The sequence below is a fragment of the Pagrus major genome, chromosome 16, assembly GCF_040436345.1.
Source record: "Pagrus major chromosome 16, Pma_NU_1.0".
NCBI classification, from domain to species: Eukaryota; Metazoa; Chordata; class Actinopteri; order Spariformes; family Sparidae; genus Pagrus; species Pagrus major.
In genome coordinates, this window is record NC_133230.1 from 561021 (window position 1) to 583156 (window position 22136).

At 48.7% G+C, this 22136-nt stretch overlaps 3 protein-coding genes across 3 annotated transcripts; 1 reads left to right on the top strand and 2 right to left on the bottom strand.

Annotated features, from left to right (window-relative positions):
• The first annotated feature begins 136 nt into the window (after nt 1-136).
• On the top strand, nt 137-10344 carry jmjd7 (jumonji domain containing 7). Its single transcript, XM_073482915.1, has 9 exons — nt 137-310; nt 530-683; nt 762-900; nt 1059-1176; nt 9129-9185; nt 9519-9614; nt 9713-9789; nt 9871-10030; nt 10139-10344. The coding sequence occupies exons 1-9, from the start codon at nt 262-264 to the stop codon at nt 10228-10230; spliced, it is 942 nt and encodes a 313-aa protein (XP_073339016.1). The 5' UTR covers nt 137-261; the 3' UTR covers nt 10231-10344.
• On the bottom strand, nt 1520-8834 carry LOC141010168 (uncharacterized). The gene is made up of 14 exons (XM_073483036.1): nt 8826-8834; nt 7268-8221; nt 6448-6650; nt 6106-6373; nt 5821-5898; nt 5579-5740; nt 5196-5342; nt 4876-5106; nt 4505-4642; nt 4168-4432; nt 3045-3338; nt 2527-2754; nt 2213-2344; nt 1520-2093 (listed from the first exon to the last, which is right to left on the bottom strand). Exons 1-14 carry the CDS (start codon nt 8832-8834, stop codon nt 1738-1740), a joined length of 3465 nt encoding a protein of 1154 aa, XP_073339137.1. The 3' UTR covers nt 1520-1737.
• Nucleotides 10345-10521: 177 nt separating the features above from the next.
• fbxo34 (F-box protein 34) lies at nt 10522-21726 on the bottom strand. The gene is made up of 3 exons (XM_073482914.1): nt 21499-21726; nt 15239-15419; nt 10522-13401 (listed from the first exon to the last, which is right to left on the bottom strand). Exon 3 carries the CDS (start codon nt 13392-13394, stop codon nt 11415-11417), a length of 1980 nt encoding a protein of 659 aa, XP_073339015.1. The 5' UTR covers nt 13395-13401; nt 15239-15419; nt 21499-21726; the 3' UTR covers nt 10522-11414.
• Between the last annotated feature and the right edge of the window lie 410 nt (nt 21727-22136).

Genomic DNA, 22136 nt, shown 5'->3' on the forward strand with positions numbered 1-22136 from the left:
ACTCAGTCCTGTGGCTGCAGTTCAGCCTCCCTCCTGCAGGGGGAGACATGCTCACCTCAGACACTGCAGGAAAGGAGCGCTGCGCATGCGCACAGGGTGTAAACAGAGCAGCATGGCACCGTGAAGCTGCAGAAGACTGACAGCTGATAGTTAAATGATTATTGATGATCTATTGACTGATATCCGATCACATATCTGATCATGTCTGTGTGACGCAGTTCCGGTTGAAGATCGAGCCGTGTGTGATGAAGAAGACACAAAATGGAGGACGTGAAGAAACGACTGGCTGAGTTTTCACTGGAGGCTCACGGTGAGGAGTAACGTAACTCCTACGAGTAACGTTACTAACAGTACTACTGATAATAATACTGTTACTGTCGATATGATTACTGCTACTTTTACTGATATTACTGCTAGTGGTACTCAAACTACTGCAGTTACTACTTAAAGTTACTCACACTACTGTTACTACTGATGAGTGCTGACTCAGCTGATCAATCGGAGTGATTGGTTATTGATCACCTTTCAGATCTGTATCTGAACCAATCAGTGCCGTACCTGGAGGAGCCACCCGACCCACTGCAGTTCTACCGCGACTGGATTGGTCCAAACAAGCCCTGTATCATCAGGAACGCCTTCAGCCATTGGCCGGCTCTGTCCAGGTGGAACCCGGAGTACCTGAGGTGAGGAAGCCCCGCCCACACACACCTGTACTCTTCTTCTTCTGTGGTCAGGTGTATCTGATCATTTCCTGTGTGCAGGGAGAAGGTGGGGTCAAAGGCCATCAGTGTGGCGGTGACTCCTAACGGCTACGCCGACGCCGTCAGCGGTGATCGTTTCGTGATGCCTGAAGAGAGACGGATGAGTTTCTCTGCTGTGCTCGACATCATCGAGGGGAAGGTGAGGAGGAGGAGCGCAGTACTACTGAGTACTGAGGACACACAGGATCCTGACACGGAGTACTGATGATGATACTTTGACTACATGAAGTTAATATTTGTGTACTTTCACTGCTGATACACACCAGTCCACCATCTGTGTGCGTGTGTGTGCTGCAGGTGGAGGCGGGTGGAGGAGTGTTTTACGTTCAGAAGCAGTGCTCTAACCTGACGGAGGAGCTCCCGGAGCTCACAGGCGACGTGGAGCCTCACGTCTCCTGGATGAGCGACGCACTCGGTGAGTTGAGCCTACTGAGCGCGCTCAGAACAGACACCTGTCACACCTGGAGACGACTCGAGGTTCACAGGGTCTCTGCCACAGAGCTGCAACGGTTTAATATTCAGTTCCCACATTTAGTGTTTCTGCAGCGTCTCAAACAACAACGTGACTCTGAAAGTCTTGAAGTTCTGCTGATCTGTTCGGATCAATAATAAAGTCAGTGTTAGTTTCAGCTCGTTACAATATAAAGACAGTATTTCACGCTGACTCAGAACTTTTGATTGGCTCTTCAGTTCAGGATGTTAGAAAACAGGAAGTGAAAAACTAAACTTTAAATATTTACAACAAAACAAAAGACGACTCAGCAGCTGAAAATCTTTTTATTCAAAGTGAAATCAGCTTCTTCCTTCAGCTGTAACTGTCTTTTATTCATCTACACAATTATAAACAGAACGACGTCACGGCAGAAGTTTTATTTTTCACTGTCCACAAAAGATTTGATATAAAACCTGCATCAGAAACACACGATCGATCCAGCTGACGTCAAGCTGTCATGTGAGGACACCGTCTGTCTTCCTCTCAGAGGACGCCGTCTGTCCACTGGTCCAGCTCCTCCCTCAGCCTCCTCATGCAGTGGCCCATCCTCTCCGGCTCTCTGACTCTCTGTTGGTACCTGAAGCTGTTGAAGCCGTCGTGTTTCCTTCCTGGTTTGAACCTGAACAGCTCGTCTGTTTTAAACTCCTGGACGAACCTGGACACGTCTTCTGTCCTCCTGCAGGACGAGGACGTTACCCTGGACAGGTATGAGGACAGGTTCAGAGGGTTTCCTCCTGTGAAGAAGAGTCTGTCCAGGTGTCTGGCCTGAGCTCCGGCCAGGTGAGCGCTCTGCTCCACCTGCTGCGGCGTGAAGCTGCCTTTACCGAACTCGATCACACCTGAGACAGGACAGGAAGTCAACGTTAGGGACACAACGCTGAGACACCAGGACAGGAAGTCAACGTTAGGGACGAATGAGGAGGAGGAGGAGAAGGAGAAGAAGAAGAAGAGATCCGACCTTTGAACTCGTTGATGAGGAGCTCTGTCAGGAGATCCTGACTGATGTTTCCTCCAGATGTTCCCTGAAGGTTCAACACTCGGTTCCACTTCATCTCCTGTCTGACCCGCTCCGGGTAGAACCCCTCGATCCCTGTAAACACACAGTAACCATGACAACATGAGACTGAAGATGATTAGCTGGCAGCAGAGCGAACACTCGTTAGCACCATCAGAGACTTGTGTTAAAGCCTCCATCAGCTAACTTTACAAACTCCAGAATGCAGTGGGCGGGGCTTGTTGACTCTGCCCAATCAGCCGTGTCTCTGACTCTACCTGTGATCATCTGATGGCCGCTGTTAAAGAGCTGCAGGTGTTTTCTGGTCCACAGCAGGACCAGGTCCATCCTCCAGAAGTCCGTCATGGCGTCTCCATCTCCCTCCTGGATGGCGTCCCGTCTGGCCAGGTGGTACAGCCCCTCCCACACCACCGCCCTTGTGTAGTTAAACAGGAAGTCTTCGCCGTCAGCCGCCATGGAGCAGGACTCTGAGCAGAACCATGGAGCTGGAACAGACCAGAAACATCAGCTCAGGATCAGAATCTTATTATTATTATTATTATTATTATTATCAGTGCGTCCATCACTGAGACAGACAGACGCCATGTTTACATTTTTAAGAAGTTCATGTAGAACGTTTGCTGAATTCACAAGAAGGAACAAATAATGAAAAATTAGAGTTTCACAAAGTTTATAAAGTTTGTTTTAACTTAACAACTCCTAAAATCAGGTGATTTGTTAATGGAGTCCGGTGCTGTTGTGGTTCACAGGTTATATGAGGTGAGTGGTGACTCACTGCTCTGGGCTCTGCTCTGCTCGGCTGCTGTCAGACAGTCTCGGTGGTACCACTCGTGTCTCCTGCAGTCCTCCATCCGTCCACACTGGACCATCTGCCCCCCCCTCTGCTCCTTGCAGTGACAGTACACGTAGGTCCCGTCTGCGCCGCAGGCCGGACTGCAGAACCAGTCTGAACCACCACGGTCCTCCTCAGGGGGGTCTGACCGGGTCTGAGCCCGAGCACAGGAAGCATGGAACCAGATACCTGGACACAGGTTACTGCAGCACCGCACCAGCTGCTCACCTGGCTTATCTGCAGGTGGACAGACAGACAGACAGACAGGTCAGAGACAGAGAGACGGTTCTGTTTATAGTAGAATCATCTCTTCTGAACTCTTCTGTCCGTTAAAGGAATAGTTCACTCTAGAACGAAATTCAGTCATTATGGACTCACCCTCATGCTGATGAGAGTCCGGTGTAGTTTCTTATTCCTCAAAGTGCAGCTGGAGACCCGCGGGGTTCCCTCCTGCAGCAGTAATCCATATAATGGTGTCAATGGTGCCTGAGACATAAAACTACACTAAAACTTTGTGATATTCCTCCATACTGCTCGTCCGCTGCAATCCAAGTGTCCTGAAGTGGCGACATCCAGAGTTTACTGGAAACGACGTCATTTAGTCCATTTTACAGCCTGAACAGTCACTATGCTGTATCTGCCTGGAGGCCCGAGGCTCCTCACAGCGTTTGCACTACGGAGCCGCCGGACAAGATGAACGAGACTCGCGATAGATACACACCGGTATTTACTTCCTGCTGTGAGCGACACGAGAGCACAGCCATGCACGAGAACGAAGTCAGCTTCTCCCCGAGTTGGATGTAAAACAACATTTTTTGTTATTTTCTTAGTCACTCAAAGGTTGACTCTTTTTTCAAATGCGCCGGTTAATTAATATAAAAAGATGGTTCGAGTGTGTTCCTTTCCTGGATGCTTCAATCAAATGAAGCGTGCGTTCAGGAGATCCGTGACTTTCCACAAACTACCCGTTCAGGACCCTGAAAGACTACAGTTCTCGTTGATCGTTGACTGAATTTCGTTCTAGAGTGAACTATTCCTTTAACGCCTCACCTGTGTGAGCTCTCACCTTCTCTGCAGTAACAGAAGGGGAAGATCTTCTTCTTCTTCTTCTCTCTGTCACACTGACCTGCAGCAGCAGCAACAGCAGCAGCAGTGTTGATGTCCTCCTGAGGTGGAGCCATCCACACCAGATCCACCAGCCTGTGAGCCAGATCACTGAGCCAGTCCACCTGAGCCGACACCTGAGACGGGTAACCTGACGGTCTCTGGTCCACCGAGTCCAGACCGCAGTCCGTCACAGCGAACAGAGTCACGTACGCCGTCGTCACAAACTGAGGGAGTGAATGTTCTTCAGGTTAAAGATGTCTGACTGATGACTGACTGTAGAAGGAGCGGCGTCTCACCGTGATGAAGTCCCACAGGTTCAGGAAGTAGTCTTTGGCCATGTTGTTGAACGTCTTGAAGTGAAACAGTGAGACGATGTGATGAAGAGTTCCTCGAGCGTTCTCACTCTTCTCACTGAGGAGCATCTTCATCATGTCCTGCAGAAAGTTATCAAGAGCAAGAGAAAGTTTTTACTGTGTATTTTTTTCCAGCTAGAGGACTTTTATTTTGTGGAGCAGCTGGAGGACTTTTATTTTGTGAAGCAGCTGGAGGACTTTTATTTTGTGAAGCAGCTGGAGGACTTTTATTTTGTGAAGCAGCTGGAGGACTTTTATTTTGTAGAGCAGCTGGTTCATCGTTTGTAGTTTTAGAGTGATAAAGTTTTTCTCACCTCATGAAACAGGTGTTCCTTCTGAAACTCTGGCGGTGCCTCTATGAGTCCGTCGTACCTCAGGTCCAGGTTCTGGTTCTGGTGGTTCTGGGTCATGTCAGTCCCGAGGACGTCTCCACAGCCCAGGATGTGGTACGGCGTCCCGGAGACGACGGGGATGTAGTCCTTCAGGCCGAGCACTGCGCTCACTGACGCCTCACTGCTGTCTGGTGTCACTGCACCCAGACTCACCTGTGTGGAAACAAGTGGACCAATCAGAACGTTCAGTGGAAACATAGTTCAGTGGGACATCAAAAACACCTGAGCAGGTAGACACTCACGGTGGTGCTCTCCTCCTTCATCAGGTGTGAGTACCTGTGAGGAACGTGTCTCACCACTCGTCCTCTCGGTCCTTTCAGAGCCGGCAGGTTGTCGGCGATGATTCGCATCACTAACGTTTTCATTCGCTGTCGCAGCGACTCGTACGTCTGAGAGACAGAGAGATTAAGATGATGTTACCATGGTGATGATGTTACTGTGGTGATGATGATGTTACCGAGGTGATGATGATGTGTTGGGACGTTTAAAGGACCAGTCCCACTGGTTTGACATGTTTTTGTCCTCAGTGAGACTCACTGAACGAATCAAACTAAATGAAATCAAACTCTAAGTTGTGAGTTGTGGTTTTAAACTCGCGCATGTTTTCTGTAAAGCGTGACTTCACCTGTCTGGTCGGCAGGATGCTGTAAGGAGACACTTCCACTGCTTTTATCTTCGGTCCGTGCAGGTAACGGAAGTTAATCCGGTTTTGATGAGCGAAGCGAAACGCCCACGTCACAAAGGTGTACCCTCGATCTGAGGATTCGGACCTGGACGCTGACGGCACCTGCAGCACACAGATGGTTTCTTCGTTAAACAGAACAGATTCTTTACGTCTAAAGTTGTTTCATGTCACAAATGTTGTACCCGGACTTTCCCCCAGGAGAAGGTGAACGCCAACGCCTTCTTTGAGTCCTCGCTGCAGTACTGAGTCTTTCTGGTCGTCTGAAAACAAAGAAGACGTCAGGTTTAGGCTCTGCTCTCGTCTGTTTCCAGCGTGTTCGACACAAGTTTAGTAATAGTTGTTTTGATTGAAAACACTGCGAGCAACATGAAAACAAGACTAAATTAGAAACCCCATCAGTCCTGTAATGAAGTGCATCAACAGACGTTCACTCAAAGTAACTTCAAGAGGAAGATTCGTCTCCTGACCTGGATCTCGTCCCTCCACTGCTTCACCTTTCTCTCGTGCTCCTCGGCGAGCCTCTTGGCGTGGATCCTGGCGGTGGTTTTGGACTGAGAGATGCCGAGGCTGTTGGTGACGGTGAAGAGTTTGATGGGACAGCGGTGTCGCAGCATCTCCACGCTGAAGGCTGTCTGGAGGAAACAGGCTCTGAGCGAGCTGGTGTACAGAGACACGGACAGGACGACGCCGATCCTCCGGTCCAGCAGCTGTTTCACCTCCTCATCCGTCATCCGCCTCCAACAGAAAAACACTCAGTTACACTTCATCCTAACGGTCAAGAACATCAGAACCAGGTCCATCTCACCCACCGTGGTTTATTCCCAGGGCTGTAGTTGACGATCTGTTTCTGGATCTTCTTAGCAGGGGGGAACATGGATCTGAGGCAGGCCACAGTCAGAGGAGCCTTCTCCTCCGCCCAGGAAGTAGTCTTATCCCAGCTGAAGGCCGACAGGTTCTCAGGGCTGAAGGTCTTCCTGTAGGGCCCGTCCAGGTCGTTCACCATCTCTTTACGCTGCAGACGAATATATTTAAATCTGCTTCACATGTCAAAAAACAGTTGACCCAGAAACTGAATCCAGTCATCAGCTCCTCCCTCAGCGAGGGTGGAAAGTCTGCTGACGTTTGTGGAACAGAAACATTTCTGGAGCTTCACTGTGACGACTCGTCTTCACGTGTTTCAAGTGTTTCAGCACTCAGGATGTAACGCGTCCTCATAAACCTGCATTAGTTTTTAAATTGGTGTTTTTGTGAATGAGGTTTGGTGAGTACCACCAGCAGCGCTGGTTTGAAGTGATTAAAGGAGCAGTCTGTAGGTTTATAACGAGAAGAGGAAGATGTTCACTGACTGAAACTAACTGAATAATCAAACTGACCTTAAAGAACAACACAATTTATACTGTTTACTTCATGTTTCATATATTAATGTTTCATATATTAATGTTTCATATATTAATGTTTTGTCTTATTTTAGTGTCTGGTCACTCTAGAAATGATGTAACTGTAATTAATTGTTGCTTTGCAGTTTGTAAATTAGAATTTTGTCAATAAATATAAACTTCCATATAAAACCAGAATTCTTAAATGGCTGTTTTGTGAATGGGGTTTGGTGTGCGGGCAGCTCCGCCTCACCTCGCTGGAGATGATTCTTCCGCACACTTTGAGCAAAGCCTCCTTGAAGCCGTTCACCTGCAGCAGCCTGTTCAGCGCACAGCCGAACCTCCTCCTCCGCAGGTACCCGCACACCTGAGACATCGGCCCGCGCAGGTGGCGGCGGGCCGGCGGCGGCTCGGGCCGCGGGGAGGGCGCCGCGTCCTGGGAGGCGTAGTCATGTTCGTTCAGCGCTGATCTGAGTCTCTTCTTGAGCCTCTTCAGAGGAGGTGGTTCCGCCGGAACCGAGGCGGCAGGACGGGCAGCAGGAGCCGGGCGGGTCGGGGGGTTCGGGTCCACATAAACCCGCTTCTTCCCGCATTTCTTGGTTTTGTGATAAACGTCTCTCACACAGTCGAAACATAAAAACGCATCGTGCGGGTCGAGAAGCGGGAACAGTTTGTTGGCGCTCCGCAGGTCGAGCAGCGTCAACACGGACTTCCGCTTGTAGCCTTTGGTCTGTTTCTGGACCTCCCGGCCGCAGTGGCTGCAGCGGGGCTGCATGTCGGCTCCGCTGCCGGCGGGCCGGACCGGACCGCTCCGCTCCGCTGCCGGCGGACCGGACCGGACCGGGCCGCTCCGCTGCCGGCGGGCCGGACCGGGCCGGACTGGACCGCTCCGCTCCGCTGCCGGCGGGCCGGACCGCTCCGCTGCCGCCGGGCCGGGCCGGGCCGGACCGGACCGCTCCGCTCCGCTGCCGGCGGGCCGGGCCGCTCCGCTCCCGCCGGACCGGACCGGGCCGCTCCGCTCCCGCCGGGCCGGGCCGGACCGGACTGGACCGCTCCGCTCCGCTGCCGGCGGGCCGGACCGCTCCGCTGCCGCCGGGCCGGGCCGGGCCGGACCGGACCGCTCCGCTCCGCTGCCGGCGGGCCGGGCCGCTCCGCTCCCGCCGGACCGGACCGGGCCGCTCCGCTCCCGCCGGGCCGGGCCGGACCGCTCCGCTCAGACGAGCTGCTCACTTTAACCTTTGAACTCTTCTTCTTCGAACAGACTGAGTGAACACGGACCCGCCGGATTAAAGTTCGGGCCCTCGGGCTCGGTTCAGGCGGGTTCGGGCGGATGTTCACTTCTTATAAAGTTATTAAACTGAGTTGAAGAAGAAGAAAAGCAGCTGCAGCTTGTTTACCGCAGAGGAAAATCCAAGATGGCGCCTGGTATGAGCTGTGCTCAGTGCTGCCGCCGGCGGCCAGGAGGGGAACTACAACAAACCAGATTCAAGAGTTTGTTTTAAAAGTTATTACAATGTTTATGATTTATTTAAGTATTAAGTGTTTTATATATAAGTCTTAATTATACTTTTATATCCTTTAGTTTTCCCTTGTTGTATATTCAGTTAGTGGCCTTTTACCTGCTGCAGATTCTACTAAATAATAATAACAATAACAAACATTTAAACAATTAATAAAAGTCAGTCAGTCAGCTTTATCTCTCACCGTGTGAAGACTTGGACCCAGAAAATTACAAATAATATCATTTAAGAATTAATATTTAAAATAAAAAATTAATATTAACAGTATATTCATATTAAGAGACTGTTTACTGGATACATTTTCATAGAGGATGTTGCCTTGTAGCAGTGTTCTGTTTTCATTTATTGTTTCTTAATATTTGTTTTATGTTATTTTCATTGTTTATTTCACTGATTTGTTCATTTCTATTTTTATTTGACCTCAGTTTTTATAAAATCCTGTTGAATCTCACACAGATGACAATGTTTCAAACTAATACAAGGATCATCATCACTATTATTATCACGATGATGACAAACATTAATTAATTCTCAATTAAAACTATTTTATTCACAATTCATGACCTTTAACATAATACATCATTTTCCTTTTAGGAAAGTTACCAGACGCTGTGAATTTTTGGCTCGGAGAGGCGAGTGCCGTGACCTCCAGTAAGACCTGAACACAACACGTCAGAGAGTGTGTGTTCAACTGTGTGTGTGTGTGTGTGTGTGTGTGTGCGCGCGCAACTGTGAGTGTGTGTTCAACTCTGTGTGTATGTGTGTGTGTGTGTGTGCGCGCAACTGTGAGTGTGTGTTCAACTCTGTGTGTGTGTGTGTGTGTGCGCGCAACTGTGAGAGTGTGTTCAACTCTCTGTGTATGTGTGTGTGTGTGTGTAACTGTGAGAGTGTGTTCAACTCTGTGTGTGTGTGTGTGTGTGTGTGTGTGTGTAACTGTGAGAGTGTGTTCAACTCTGTGTGTGTGTGTGTGTGTGTGTGTTTCAGTGCACAAAGATCACTATGAGAATCTGTACTGTGTGATTTCTGGAGAGAAGAACTTCATCCTGCTGCCGCCCACAGACCGACCCTTCATCCCCTACGGTAACCATAGCAACCACCCTCAATCCAGCACATCTTTATCCCGTTGGTAACCATAGTAACCATCTGTCTGTGTGTGTGTGTGTGCGCATGTGCCTCAGGTGAGTATCAGCCGGCTGTGTATCATCAGCAAGATGACGGTGAGTTTCGGGTCGTGGATCAGAGCGGCTCTGAGAAGGTACGTTCAGGTGTCCGTGTGTAAATCTCAGTGCTCTCTGCTCTGTTTAAAACACTGACCCCTCCTCCTGTGCCCCCTCAGGTCCCGTGGATCCCTCTAGACCCTCTGGACCCGGACCTGGAGCGTTACCCTCAGTACCGGAGAGCCCGGCCGCTCCGCTGCAGTGTGAAGGCCGGAGAGATGCTGTACCTGCCGTCACTGTGGTTCCACCACGTCCAGCAGTCGCACGGTTGCATCGCAGGTACACGCTGCACCTGAACGCACCACCAGAGTAAAACTGAAGCTGTGTTCAGAGACGCAAACATACAGAAACGTTCATCAAACTGTCTCCTTGGTTTTCTCTCTGCAGTGAACTTCTGGTACGACATGGAGTACGACATCAAGTACAACTACTTCCAGCTGCTGGAGACTCTGTCTGACATCACAGACGGGTCAACGTGACATCACAGCTGCTGCATGATGTCATCGTGACCACAGAGCGGCTGGTTTAGTGTTTGTGTGTAAATATAATGAAGCAGCTGTGAAATAAAGTTTTGTTTAAAGACTGAAGTCAGAGGATAATAACAGGAGTGAGAAATAATTCATATTCATGTTAACGATCAATTACTAAGATTTGAGTTTCACAGTGAAACTAAAATGGACGACGTTCTTCAAGAGTGAACTGAAGACAACACTGATATTCACCAGCAGACATTTTGTGAACACATGAATGAAATAAAAACACGAGTCGACTTGTTTTTAACCCAAACGAGAAACAATGAGAAAGAAGCACTTTATTAAAGCAAAAAATCTTGAACAGAAACAGCCGGCAGACAGAAAAACAACAAACCTTTAAAAAAAAATCTCTCAAAGTCAAAGGCCATTTTTACTTTTTCTCCCCGATATTGTTTTTTCCCTCCACAGTCAGTTTTTTAATATTGCATCGTCTCCGAGACTCAAGGCCACGTTTCCCCTTTTCATTTACACGATGTGTTGATGGTGATTATCACTCAGCGGCTGATTGGACAAACAGCTCATAAACTCTATGATTTATGTACAAATGTAAACACAAACAAGGTGCAGAGAAAGTTCATCGACTGTGGATTCACTCTCGCTCCACAGGTGGCGCCCTCTGAAGCTCCGCCCCCTCACAAGTGAACAGAGAACGGTTGTTGGTGAAGTTTCTGATTCACTGATAAGTCCAGAAAATGTCAGTAAACATAAAACAAAGATGACTTTAAATCACCTAATTAATTTTTGATGATTGACGAATTGATTGAGTGATCGATCGATTCAGCAGTGAAGTCTGATGAGCTGAGATGAAACCCAACGCGGAGGAGATGATTGAACATGTGGCGTCAGAAGAAGAAGAGTCCTGGTCGGGACACTTCCTCCCTCCAGCTGCTGCTCGTCACTAACGACAGACGACGAGCAGCGTTCACTGTGATGGCAGCTGTGAGGAGGCGTGTGAGCAGCAGGGGGCGCCGCAGTGCTGAGAGACAGCATGAAGCAACGCAGGTCAACGTTTACCTTCAGAACAACAGTGTTCATCTTTCTTCTTTAAATTAAACTCGTTCTCTGGTCGCGTTCTTCTTTAAAGATTTCTGACCTGCTGTTGCATCATGGGAGCAGCTGATTTCTGTGTCTCAGTTGTCATGGCGACTCCTCCTGTAGATGGGCACGTTAATGCTGTGGAACGCCGGCACCCAGCGGTTGTCGTGGAGACCCACGTTGCAGCCGGGCGCGTCCCTGTGGGCGCCGTGGCAACACATCCAGTACCCGGGGCCGTACGGCAGCGCCTGGCAGTACGGCTTGTGGTGCCAGCGGCACAGCGACACGTCGCCGCGACCGTACCGCTTCTTGCACTGTTTGCAGGGGTCGTCACGGTAACGGGGGTCGGACACCCACAGCGAGTCAGCGGGCCGCACACCGTACGTGTCGATGATGAACTTGAAGTAGTGGCAGCTGCACTTGAGCGCAGCGAGGCTCTGCGTGGGCAGCAGCAGGAAGATCTTTACCAGCAGGTGATGCGGCAGCACGGCGAGGTACGGCTGCGGCTCGAGCAGCTGCTGCAGACGCTGACGCATCTCCAGGAAGTCCTGCGACACCGACGCACGCCGGCCCACAGGCACAATGGCAAGCTCCTCCTCCTGACCTCTGTCAGCCCTCCTCCTCCTCCTCTTCTTCTCTGATTGGCTGACAGAGTCAGAGCGAGCACGAGGGGGCTGGGGCTGAGGCGAAGCAGGCTCCAGGTCAAAGGTCATTCTGTGGTGAGGGGGGAGGGTCTCTGAGGGAGCAGGAGGCAGAGACAGAAACAACAGGCCGGGCAGAGGCTCCGCCTCCTGAGACTGAGAGGGCGGGGCTTGTGTCTGACTCTTTCCGACAGTGTTCTGGGTCTCCAGAGCTCCGCCCCCCTCGGCCTGCTGAGCCTGGACTGCAGCCTCACGTGAAGGGGGCGTGGTCAGAGCTGAGACAGGTGTTTCTGAGCAGCTGGTTGGCTCTCTGCTCGCATTTTGAGCTCCTGGCAGTGATGATGATGATGATGTCGTTGATGATGGTGAAGAAGGCTGGCAGGGGGCGGAGCCCTGGTCCGCAGTGGCGAGCAGGACTCGTCCCACCGACCTCCTCAGGCTGTTGCTCCTCGACAGATCTCCCTCCGTCTTCCTCCTCAGACACTCTGACTCCAGCTTGGCCACCATGTCTGACACCTTGACGCTCTCTGGCTCCTCCCCCCTGATCTCTGAGCCCTCCCTGACCTCGGGGGGCGGAGCTCTGGACAGCGTGATGGTGGTGGAGCTCCTCTGGAGGGCGAGCAGAGGTTTGGAGTCGGGCTGCTGCTCGCTGACTCTCTGCTCCAGGAACGCCACCATCTCCACCACCGACACCTTCTGCTCCTCCTCCGCCGGTGATGTCACGGCCTCGCCTCCACCCCGCCCATCGCCCGACAGCTGATTTAAGTCTGGTTGCTGTGGAAACGTTTTTTGTGCATGTTGCTGTGTGTCCAGGACTCGGGTCCTCTGGTCCTGCTGGAGGTTTTGGTTGTTTCCTGACCTGCGGCGCCGTTTGGCGCTGCTGTTTTCCCCCCAGCTTCCCTTCGCCTTCACAGCCCGTAACAGTCCCGACATGGCGCCATGGTTAGTACACATCACCGGCGTCCTGTCTCGACTGCCAGAGCCGCTGGTTGAGGTGCGTTCACTGTCCACGGCGCCCTCGGTCCGCCCCCCATCCGAAGCGAAGATGGCGATCTTCTCGCGGACATGTCCAGGCTTGATGACCGTCCATATGTCCAGCGGGGCGTCGGTGTCCTCTGTGGCGGTCTGGTACAGTCTGAGTGTGTCATTCTCGTGACCCGCCGGAGGAGGGAGGAGCTGCAGGGCGGCGCTGGATGACGCCTTCACCCGGAATGATGCCACGCTGCTGCCGATGTTGTTATTGTTGTTCGTTGCATTGCTGCAGCGGAGCATGTTGGTGGAGATGACGCTGAACGGGAGGCGGCTGCTGTTGATGTTGCCATGGTTACTGCTGCAGGTCCTCACCAGCGCCCCCTGCTGGCTCACGTACAGGCTGCTCTGCTGAACTCCCACCGCATCCAAACGCAACTCTGAGCGCACGAGCTTCGGATGCATGATGGTCCTGAGAAAGACAGAGAGAGAATACTGCTAATTAGCAACTATTAGCATGCTAACACGCTAAGCTGTGTAAACATGATAAACATCACAGCTGCTGTCACTGAGATGTGCTCAGAACATCTGAGCCGATGATTCAGTACACAGACGGTCGGGCTCTGAGCTCGCAGATAAACGGATCTCTTTTATTTTTACCACACAGGTAGAACACCTGGTGTGACGTTAGCTATGAAAATAAATAAAACCATCTGAACTCAAAGTCCACTGACTCGTCTCACAGCCTTCATGAGCAGACGGAGATGAAGGTCAAGATTATTTCATCTCATCATTTCTAATGTTTTTTAGTTTTGATTGACAGCTGTCTCGTCCAATCACAGTCTCAGTTCCCTTCAGTCCTTGTTTCCTTTCTCCTCACCTCCTTTCCTTTCTGTGTTTTCCTTCGACCACATGTTCAGACGTGCAGAAACATTTTAAGTATAGGATGACATCATGATGAACACACACACACACACACACACACACACAGTAGAGCAGCATTACATCAGCTGCTCACAGTTCAGTTTGGACTCGCTCCACCGACACACCCAGCATGAACAGACCTGAGTGATGAAGGAGACCCTCCTCTTCATCCTCAGTCTCTCTACAGCTGGAGACAACCTTTTCTCATATATAACACAGCTGACTGTTAGCTCGTAGCAGCTAGCTTCACGGCTCAGACGAGTGTTTGTGTATGAGCAGGTGTGGTGGAGCTCAGGTGCAGTGACAGACTGATATTAAATGATGACATTGGATGTTTTCAGAGCAGCTCTGTGTGTGTGTGTGACCTCTGACCTCTCAGTGTTTTATATAAGAGTGTCTCTGGCTCTGATCAGCCTCTCTGACTTCAGGTTGCGTAATCCTAATTGTTGCCAGTCGCAGCGATGACGACTCGCCTGCAGCTCCACGTTCAGCTGAACACTGAAGCTGCTCACAACTCAAGACTTCACATTTCACACCAGAGCAGGAAAACATCTGCACTGGTTTTCAGATGAGGAAGGAAAAACTATTTTTAAATCTTGTTCATCAGAAGGCCAACTTTAGTTTCTCTTTACATCCTGTCTGCTTTATTAACAACAGATAAATTAATTTCTTAACGGTTAAACTTGAGTCACAGCTGATGGGTGTTAAAATCTTTTACAGTAAACTTCACTGGTGTTAAAAAGGTTTGGAAACATGAGGCGTCTGCTGGTCGACTGATCCACGACATGAAGCTGAAATATTTTCAGTTTGAATCTGGCTCCAGACTTTTATTTACATCTGTGTGTTTCCTGTCCTGTCTGCACTGGAACCCTTTCAAATTAAAAGAAATGTCACAAAAACACACTGACAAAAGCCTGTGAAACGTCTCAAACAGAGCAGTCCAAACTCAGTATGTTTCAGAACACTGAAGTCTGAAACACACTGAAACAAAGTGTTTACGCATGTTAAATAACGTTTCAAAGTGTTTTTTGTTTGCAGCTTCAGCACATCCTGATGTTTTGCTTCAGTCAAGTGTTATGTATAAAGTATTATGCAGTTTTTATGTATGCAGTTGAGTCTGGGGGTTCATGGAGGGGAGAGCAGTGTGTGGTTGTGTAACAGTAATGACTCACTTTTCATACAGTTTTTATTATGTTACATCATCAGTGATGTCATCCTACAAACTACAAACATCCACTGGAAGTGTTTTTCATTTCTAACATGTGAAGGAGAACTGAATGTTTTAATAACTCAACTACACGTGTTTAATGAAACTTCAGGTTCATGTGTCACTGAAGCAGCCTGTGAGTTACTCCTCACACTTCACCTCTACATACTAGGCTCACCTCCAGACTGCGTGCTGATTGGCTGGTGGTGGTGGGGGCGTGGTCCTGGTTTGAGTGACAGCTCCTCTGATCCTTCAGCTTCACATCTCTCAGATGTTCACTGTGACTCCTCCCAGACAGGAAACACAAACCAACAGAGTCTGACGTCTGGCTCCACCCCCTCAGGACGTGAACACACCGTCTGCAGGAAAACAAACACGCGCACACACACACACACACACACACACACACACACACACACACACACACACACACACACACAGACACACACACATTACTCACAAATATATAACTGGTTCAGATTCATTAGAAAACAAACAGACTGTCACAGACCAACATGAAACTGATGAAGACAACTCTCCCTCATTGATTCACTCAGAACAGAAAACCATCAAACATCCTGTTGGGTCAGTTCAGGTGCTGATGGACACAAACAGCAGGTGGAGCTGTTTAAACCGGTGCAGAGGGAAACGGACACAGAACTCGGGCCGAGCCGATTTACAAATGTTCAAACCGGTTTGACATGAAGCTAAATACCAGACCGGTAATACAGAATTTCAGCACCGCTCCCAAGAGGAACATTACGAGTGTAGCAGCACTACAGTCCACCAGGTCAACTGTGACCCGTCACAACGACTCAACTGAACTTTCCTGAATACTTTTTTTTCCTGAAAACTTTTCCTGATAATGTTTCACAGTAAAAGCCCTGGCAAGAAATGAAGTTCTAGAGGGCTTTTAATTTGAAACGATAAGGGAAGTGTTTTTTAACAGTTTCCCCTAGAATTTACACAGAGTCCATTTCTGACCGAATGGACCAGAGCTGCGTCAGTCTGCGCAGAACAATTAACAATAAACCAACGTAACTGACTAATAACTACAGGATTTAACTACGTAGCTACTCAACCACAGCAGAACAACAACCAGCAGACACGACGACAAACACAGTCTGAGACATGATGCTTCTGAAACGCTCCCAGTGGAATCAAGCTAACGTAACGCTGCGCCAACCCATAACTCAGGTGGATCCTAACAAGAAGCTGCAGAAGCTCCGCATGTGGAGCTAATCAGCTAACCCGGCTCCTGCTAACGAGCAACATGCTGCTAGTTCTCTGCACCTGATAAATGCTGGAAACCTACCAACCTTAAGAGCTTCAGTCAAAGGTCAAAGGTAAAAACATGAAGGAAACAGACATTTGTGTTAGTTTCATGTATTAATGTGAGGTCACAGTCTGTTTATGACTTTATCTACAACACCTCAGACAGAAAACACTTTCTGCTGAAGCTGCAAACTTTAATTGTTTTAACACATAAAACGACTAAAAACATGATCAAGTCTTCATCTGTAAAGTAACTAAAGCTGTCAGATGAATGTAGTGGAGTAGAAGTAGGAAGTTGCATAAGATGGAAATACTGCAGTAAAGTGAAAGTACCTCGGTACAGTGCGACACCAAGACGACCTCGTTCACATCTTTTAATAACTTGTGTGTTTCTTCAGTGTTTGATTTAACGAACACGTCTGTTCAGATCAGATTGATTAATAATCCAATTACTTTTTATCTTTAATCATTTAGTCCATAAAAAATCTTCATATAATGTCAGATGACAGAGAAATGCAGCAAATTCTCACATTAAAGAAGCTGGAAGCAGAAAATGTTTGACTGAATTATTAATTAATTGTTAAAATAACTGTTGCAGCTCTCGTGTGTTCAATAACAGCAGCAGCAGCAGCAGCACATGGTCCATACAGTGACACCCGGCAGCTGCTGTCAGCTCTGCTTACACTGCAGAGTGTGTGTGTGTGTGTGTGTGTGTGTGTGTGTGTGTGTGTGTGTGTGTGTGTGTGTGTGTGTGTGTGTCTGTGTGTCAACGAGCCAATCAGCTGCTAGCTCTCTCTGCTCGTGTCTATATAAGGCAGCAGGTAATCAATAGGTCTGGGCCGCCCACACCGTCATGGCTCCACATGACTGTACTGGTGTGGGAGCGTTGCTATGGTTACCAGCGAGGAGGTGACCAGGAAGCAGCCGCTCTGGTCTGAACGCTCAAACACACTGACAGGACACACGCTACACGCTACATGCTACATGCTACATGCTAATCTGAGTGTTAAAGTAGTGACACCACACTGTGAAAAGTAATCCACCAGCAGTCAGAAGTAAAAGTTACACTGGACTCAGCCGCTTCTGCATTAATTACCCAGAATTCCTCACTGCTCTGAGGTAGCAGACACCTCAGGTTCATTTACAGCCTGTGACCTCTGACCTCACACTCTGTCGTCCAATCAGGATCAACGTATAGGCTCGAGTAAAAGACCCTCCCAGGTGCATCATGGGAAACAGCAGGGCAGCTGTGAGTCATGTGACCGTTTACAGCCCTCTGATTGGCCGAAGTGAAGCAGCCTGAAACAGTCTGAAGCTTGTTTCAGCCTGTTGAGCCAGACGACCACACCCTCCCCTCTCAGACCACAAGGCATGCTGGGAAAAACACCAAAATACTCTGTGTGTGAGTGTCTGTGAGTGTGTGTGTGTGTGTGTGTCTGTGTGTGTGTGTATGTGTCCGTCTGTGTGTGTCTGTGTGTGTGTGTGTGTGTGTGTGTGTGTGTGTGTGTGTGTCTGTCTGTCTGTCTGTCTGTCTGTCTGTCTGTCTGTCTGTGTGTATGTGTGTGTGTGTGTTTGTGTTTGTGTGTGTGTGTGTCTGTGTCTGTGTGTGTGTCTGTGTGTGTGTGTGTCTCTGTGTGTGTGTGTCTGTGTGTGTGTGTGTGTGTGTGCGTGTGTCTGTGTGTGTGTGTGTGTGTGTGTGCGTGTGTCTGTGTGTGTCTGTGTGTGTGTGTGTCTGTGTGTGTGAGTGTCTGTGAGTGTGTGTGTCTGTGTGTGTCTGTGTGTGTCTCTGTGTGTGTGTGTGTCTGTGTGTGTGTGTGTCTCTGTGTGTGTGTGTCTGTGTGTGTGTGTGTGTGTGTTTGTGTGTGTCTGTGTGTGTGTCTGTGTGTGTGTGTCTCTGTGTGTGTGTGTCTGTGTGTGTGTGTGTGTCTGTGCGTGTGTCTGTGTGTGTCTGTGTGTGTCTGTGTGTGTGTGTGTGTGTGTGTCCGTCTGTCTGTCTGTGTGTGTGTGTGTGTGTGTGTGTGTCCTGGTTAAACTGAGAAAACCAGTTTGGTCGGTTGGTTAAAGGAGCTCTGTCTGTTTGTAGACACACACACACACACACACACACACACACACACACACACACAGACACACAGACACACGCACACACAGACACACACAGACACACATACACACACACACACACACACCAGCCTTAACTCCAGATGTGTGTTTCCTGTTTTTCTCTGCTGCTGAAACATTTCCTCATTTTGCAGCTTCATAATAAAAGCTTTTAAATAAGGGGGGGCTTTTATTGTGAAGGAACCTACAGGAAATGAAAATGTTTATCAGTGTATTAGCGGCGGTTCTTCAATAACGCTGCAGACAGGAAGTGCGTCACGACTGCGTCATCAGTTAGACACCTGCAGCAGGTAGCCCTGTTGTCATGGAGATGTGAATCTCTGCTGCGATAGGCCGGCGGGCCCCAGAGGGTCCAAACACCTTCACATCCTGACCCGTCCCGGCGCTGAAACTCGACCTTCAGTCAGCTGACAGGAAGTGACCGTCACCATGGAGACAGAGAGCAACGCAGTGATGTCAGAGCAAATAACCTGACCGCAGACAAACTGTGATAAGAGACAATCAGCTGATCAGCAGACAGGACGCAGACCTGTTATCTGACAGGTCACAGCAACTAGTAATTGGTTTGATTATTGATTAATCTGCTGATTCATTATTGAAAGAAGTCCGTCAGAACAGTTTAACTCCTGAAGAGTGTTCAAGATCAATAACCAACGGATTTCCATCTCCAGATCAGCTGTTTGATCGTTTCAGTTTTCAGAACAGCAGGAAAGTTTGTCTTTTATTCTGAAAAGTTCAACATTGAACAGAGGCTCATTATCAATAATTATTCTTCCTGTAACAGTTCAGATGCTGATCAATCACATGTTGTTCTGGATGATTGGAGGGTTTTCATTCTGATTGTCTCCAGATGTTTTCATGATGCTCCTCAGACAGAAGCTCTGACGTCACACGAGTTATGATGTCGAGTTCTTATCGATCAATCTGCAAAAACCAATCAGGAACAAGCCGACGACAAAATGACAAACGAGTTCAGTTTGAAAACTGATCAGTGATCGAAGCTTCAGGCCGCGAGTCCTCGTCACCGCGACGTCCGTCTGCAGATCATCTACAGCCACTGGAGCAGACAACATCTGGATTCTCCTCCACTGGATCCAACCGGACCTCCATCCCAGTACCTGAACCAGCAGACCAGGTGTCCACATACTTTTGGCCCTGCAGGTATTTCCATGTTCATTAACGTGTTTCTCGTGTTTACTTTCATACTTTAATCTCATTAGCTGGTAAAACATGAGAAACTTTAGATTGTAAACAACATTAACTTGTTTTTATTTACTTTCACTGACGGACGGAGAATAAAGAACAACACTGTTCTGTTTAATGACGGATCAATCATCTGTTCAATTCATGCCAAGAATGATTTTACAAATTAATCTCCACCAGGGTTAGAAGTGTGTGTGTGTGTGTGTGTGTGTGTGTGTTAATCACAGGGCGAAGTTCAAAGTTCACAGCTGCTGATCAGATCAATCAAACGAGACGTCTGAGCCGACAGGAAGTGATCAGAACATGAAGGAAGCAGGACGAGACGTTCGGGAGGTTCATCTGAACGAGCAGGCAGCTGACCATCACTTTCATTATTGATTACTTATATTTCTGATTGATTATTTAATGATTAAACAGGTCAAACATCGTGACACAATGTGTTGTTTTGTCCGATCAACAGATCAAAACTCAGTTAACGGACAGAAACCAGAACAGAAGAGACTCACTGACGGTTCACTGATTACCAAAATGTATTCAGTGACTAATCGTGTCAGATCTATAAATCTACGAGGAACACGTGAAACTACTTTCAGACGTCAACACAGAGCGCGTCCAACGCTGGAGGACGAAACTCTGATCGACATGTTCACCTTTTCATCACGTGTTGAAGCGTAACACCAGGTGACTGTGATCCTTCAGTGAGTTCACGCTCACTGAAACGTTCCTGTTTGTGACAGCAGCTGGTCACAAACTGGCGCTCGGTGCTGAAGACGACCTGCACTCACTTTCATCAACCCGCCTTAAAAGCAGGACCTTTAACATTTAGGGACAAGGAGACATTTGACTTCTGCTCAGGTGATCAGACAACCTTCATACCTGCCAAATATAATGCAAGCAAACTGTTTTCATCACTTGTCAGCTTTTAAATTGATCACCAGCTGTTCTGACCATCGATGGATCAGTGTGAGCTCTCCTCCTCAGTCACAATGAACTGAACGTGTTTGGGTTGTCCACTTTCTTCATCATTTATTGACCAAACAACTGATCGATTGATCCAGAAACTCATCTTCAGTTGCAGGTTGATGCACCTGAGAGCTGAAGGTGTAACTGGATTAATCACTTCCACTGATCAATGAACAGTTGTGCAGTGGATTGATCGTTTCAGTCACGATAAACCCTCTGTGCTGTCCTGATGTTTGTTCTGATGCTAACTGCAGGTTTAGCATCATGTCAGTGAGAGCAGACACACAGAGTCAGTTAACTAGTCCTCCTGCAGTTAACTAGTCCTCCTGCAGTTAACTAGTCCTCCTGCAGTTAACCAGCTCATCTGTAAACAGCCTGGAGCAGCTCGGGCCCACAGACAGCTGCTGAGTCTGCAGTCTGAAGCTAACAGCTCGGCTAGCTCCAAACTAAACTTGTGTGTGAGGCCTGTGCATCACCTCCACACTGCTGACAGCTAACACCAGCTAGCATTTAGCAGGAGAAGCGACTCAGAGTGACTGCGGGACGTTAAATGTACCTGAGGAGACGTTCACAAGCAAACAGTCAGTCTGTAACCAGAGCCACTTCCGAGATGTGTCGCCAACTTTACTAGCCACAGCGCTAACTAGCATGCTACTAGCTGCGGCCGTCTGGAGCCATGATACACCTGGCTAACTGACTAGCCTCTGTGGCTAACTAAAAACAGAGCTGAGGAAGGAGAACAGGGAGAAGACATTTAAACAGAAGTGATTTACACACACACACACACACACACACACACACACACACACACACACACACACACACAGTTAGCATCAGAAGCTAACACACTCAGCAGAGGCCGAGGGTCAAACTAACCTGAGGGAGGAAACGTCTCCGTGTGTCCGCGGGAGGAAAAAGCTGCTGGCAGCGGCCAAAAACACCAAATCCTTCTTTTCCCGCCTCGTCCCGTTAATGTGAAACACTTCCGCCGTCGGTTCCTTCAGTCAGCTGTTAACGTGATGCTGCTTCAGAGAGTTACAGGCGGTTTCAGCGGAGACGCGGCGGCAGGTCCGGTCCGCTCCGCTCCGCTGCCCAACAACCACTGACCGAGCGCAGCGACGTCCGGCTGGAGCTGCTGCGTCATGACGTAGCAGAGCTGCCAAAGATCGTCTATATGGACAGAAGTTTAAGAAAGCGAGTAAACATGACTGAAGATAATATGTAGTTTCAAACGACTCGACCTTTGACCTTTGTGTTGTTGTGGTTTCAGAAAGTCATGCAGCCAGACTGTAACATCAATCTATACATTTATCTGCATTCTGACAGGACCAGTCATACCAGAACCAGCACACTGGTGGAGACTGGACTCAAATTCTGACAGAAGATAACAAACAAATTTAATAAACTTATACCTCTGCCAAAAATAACTTTTTAACATGGCTAACACTTTATAATAACCATCATTAGACTTCACAGTGAGCAGGTGACAGGTGACTGAAACTTTGTTTCTCTGC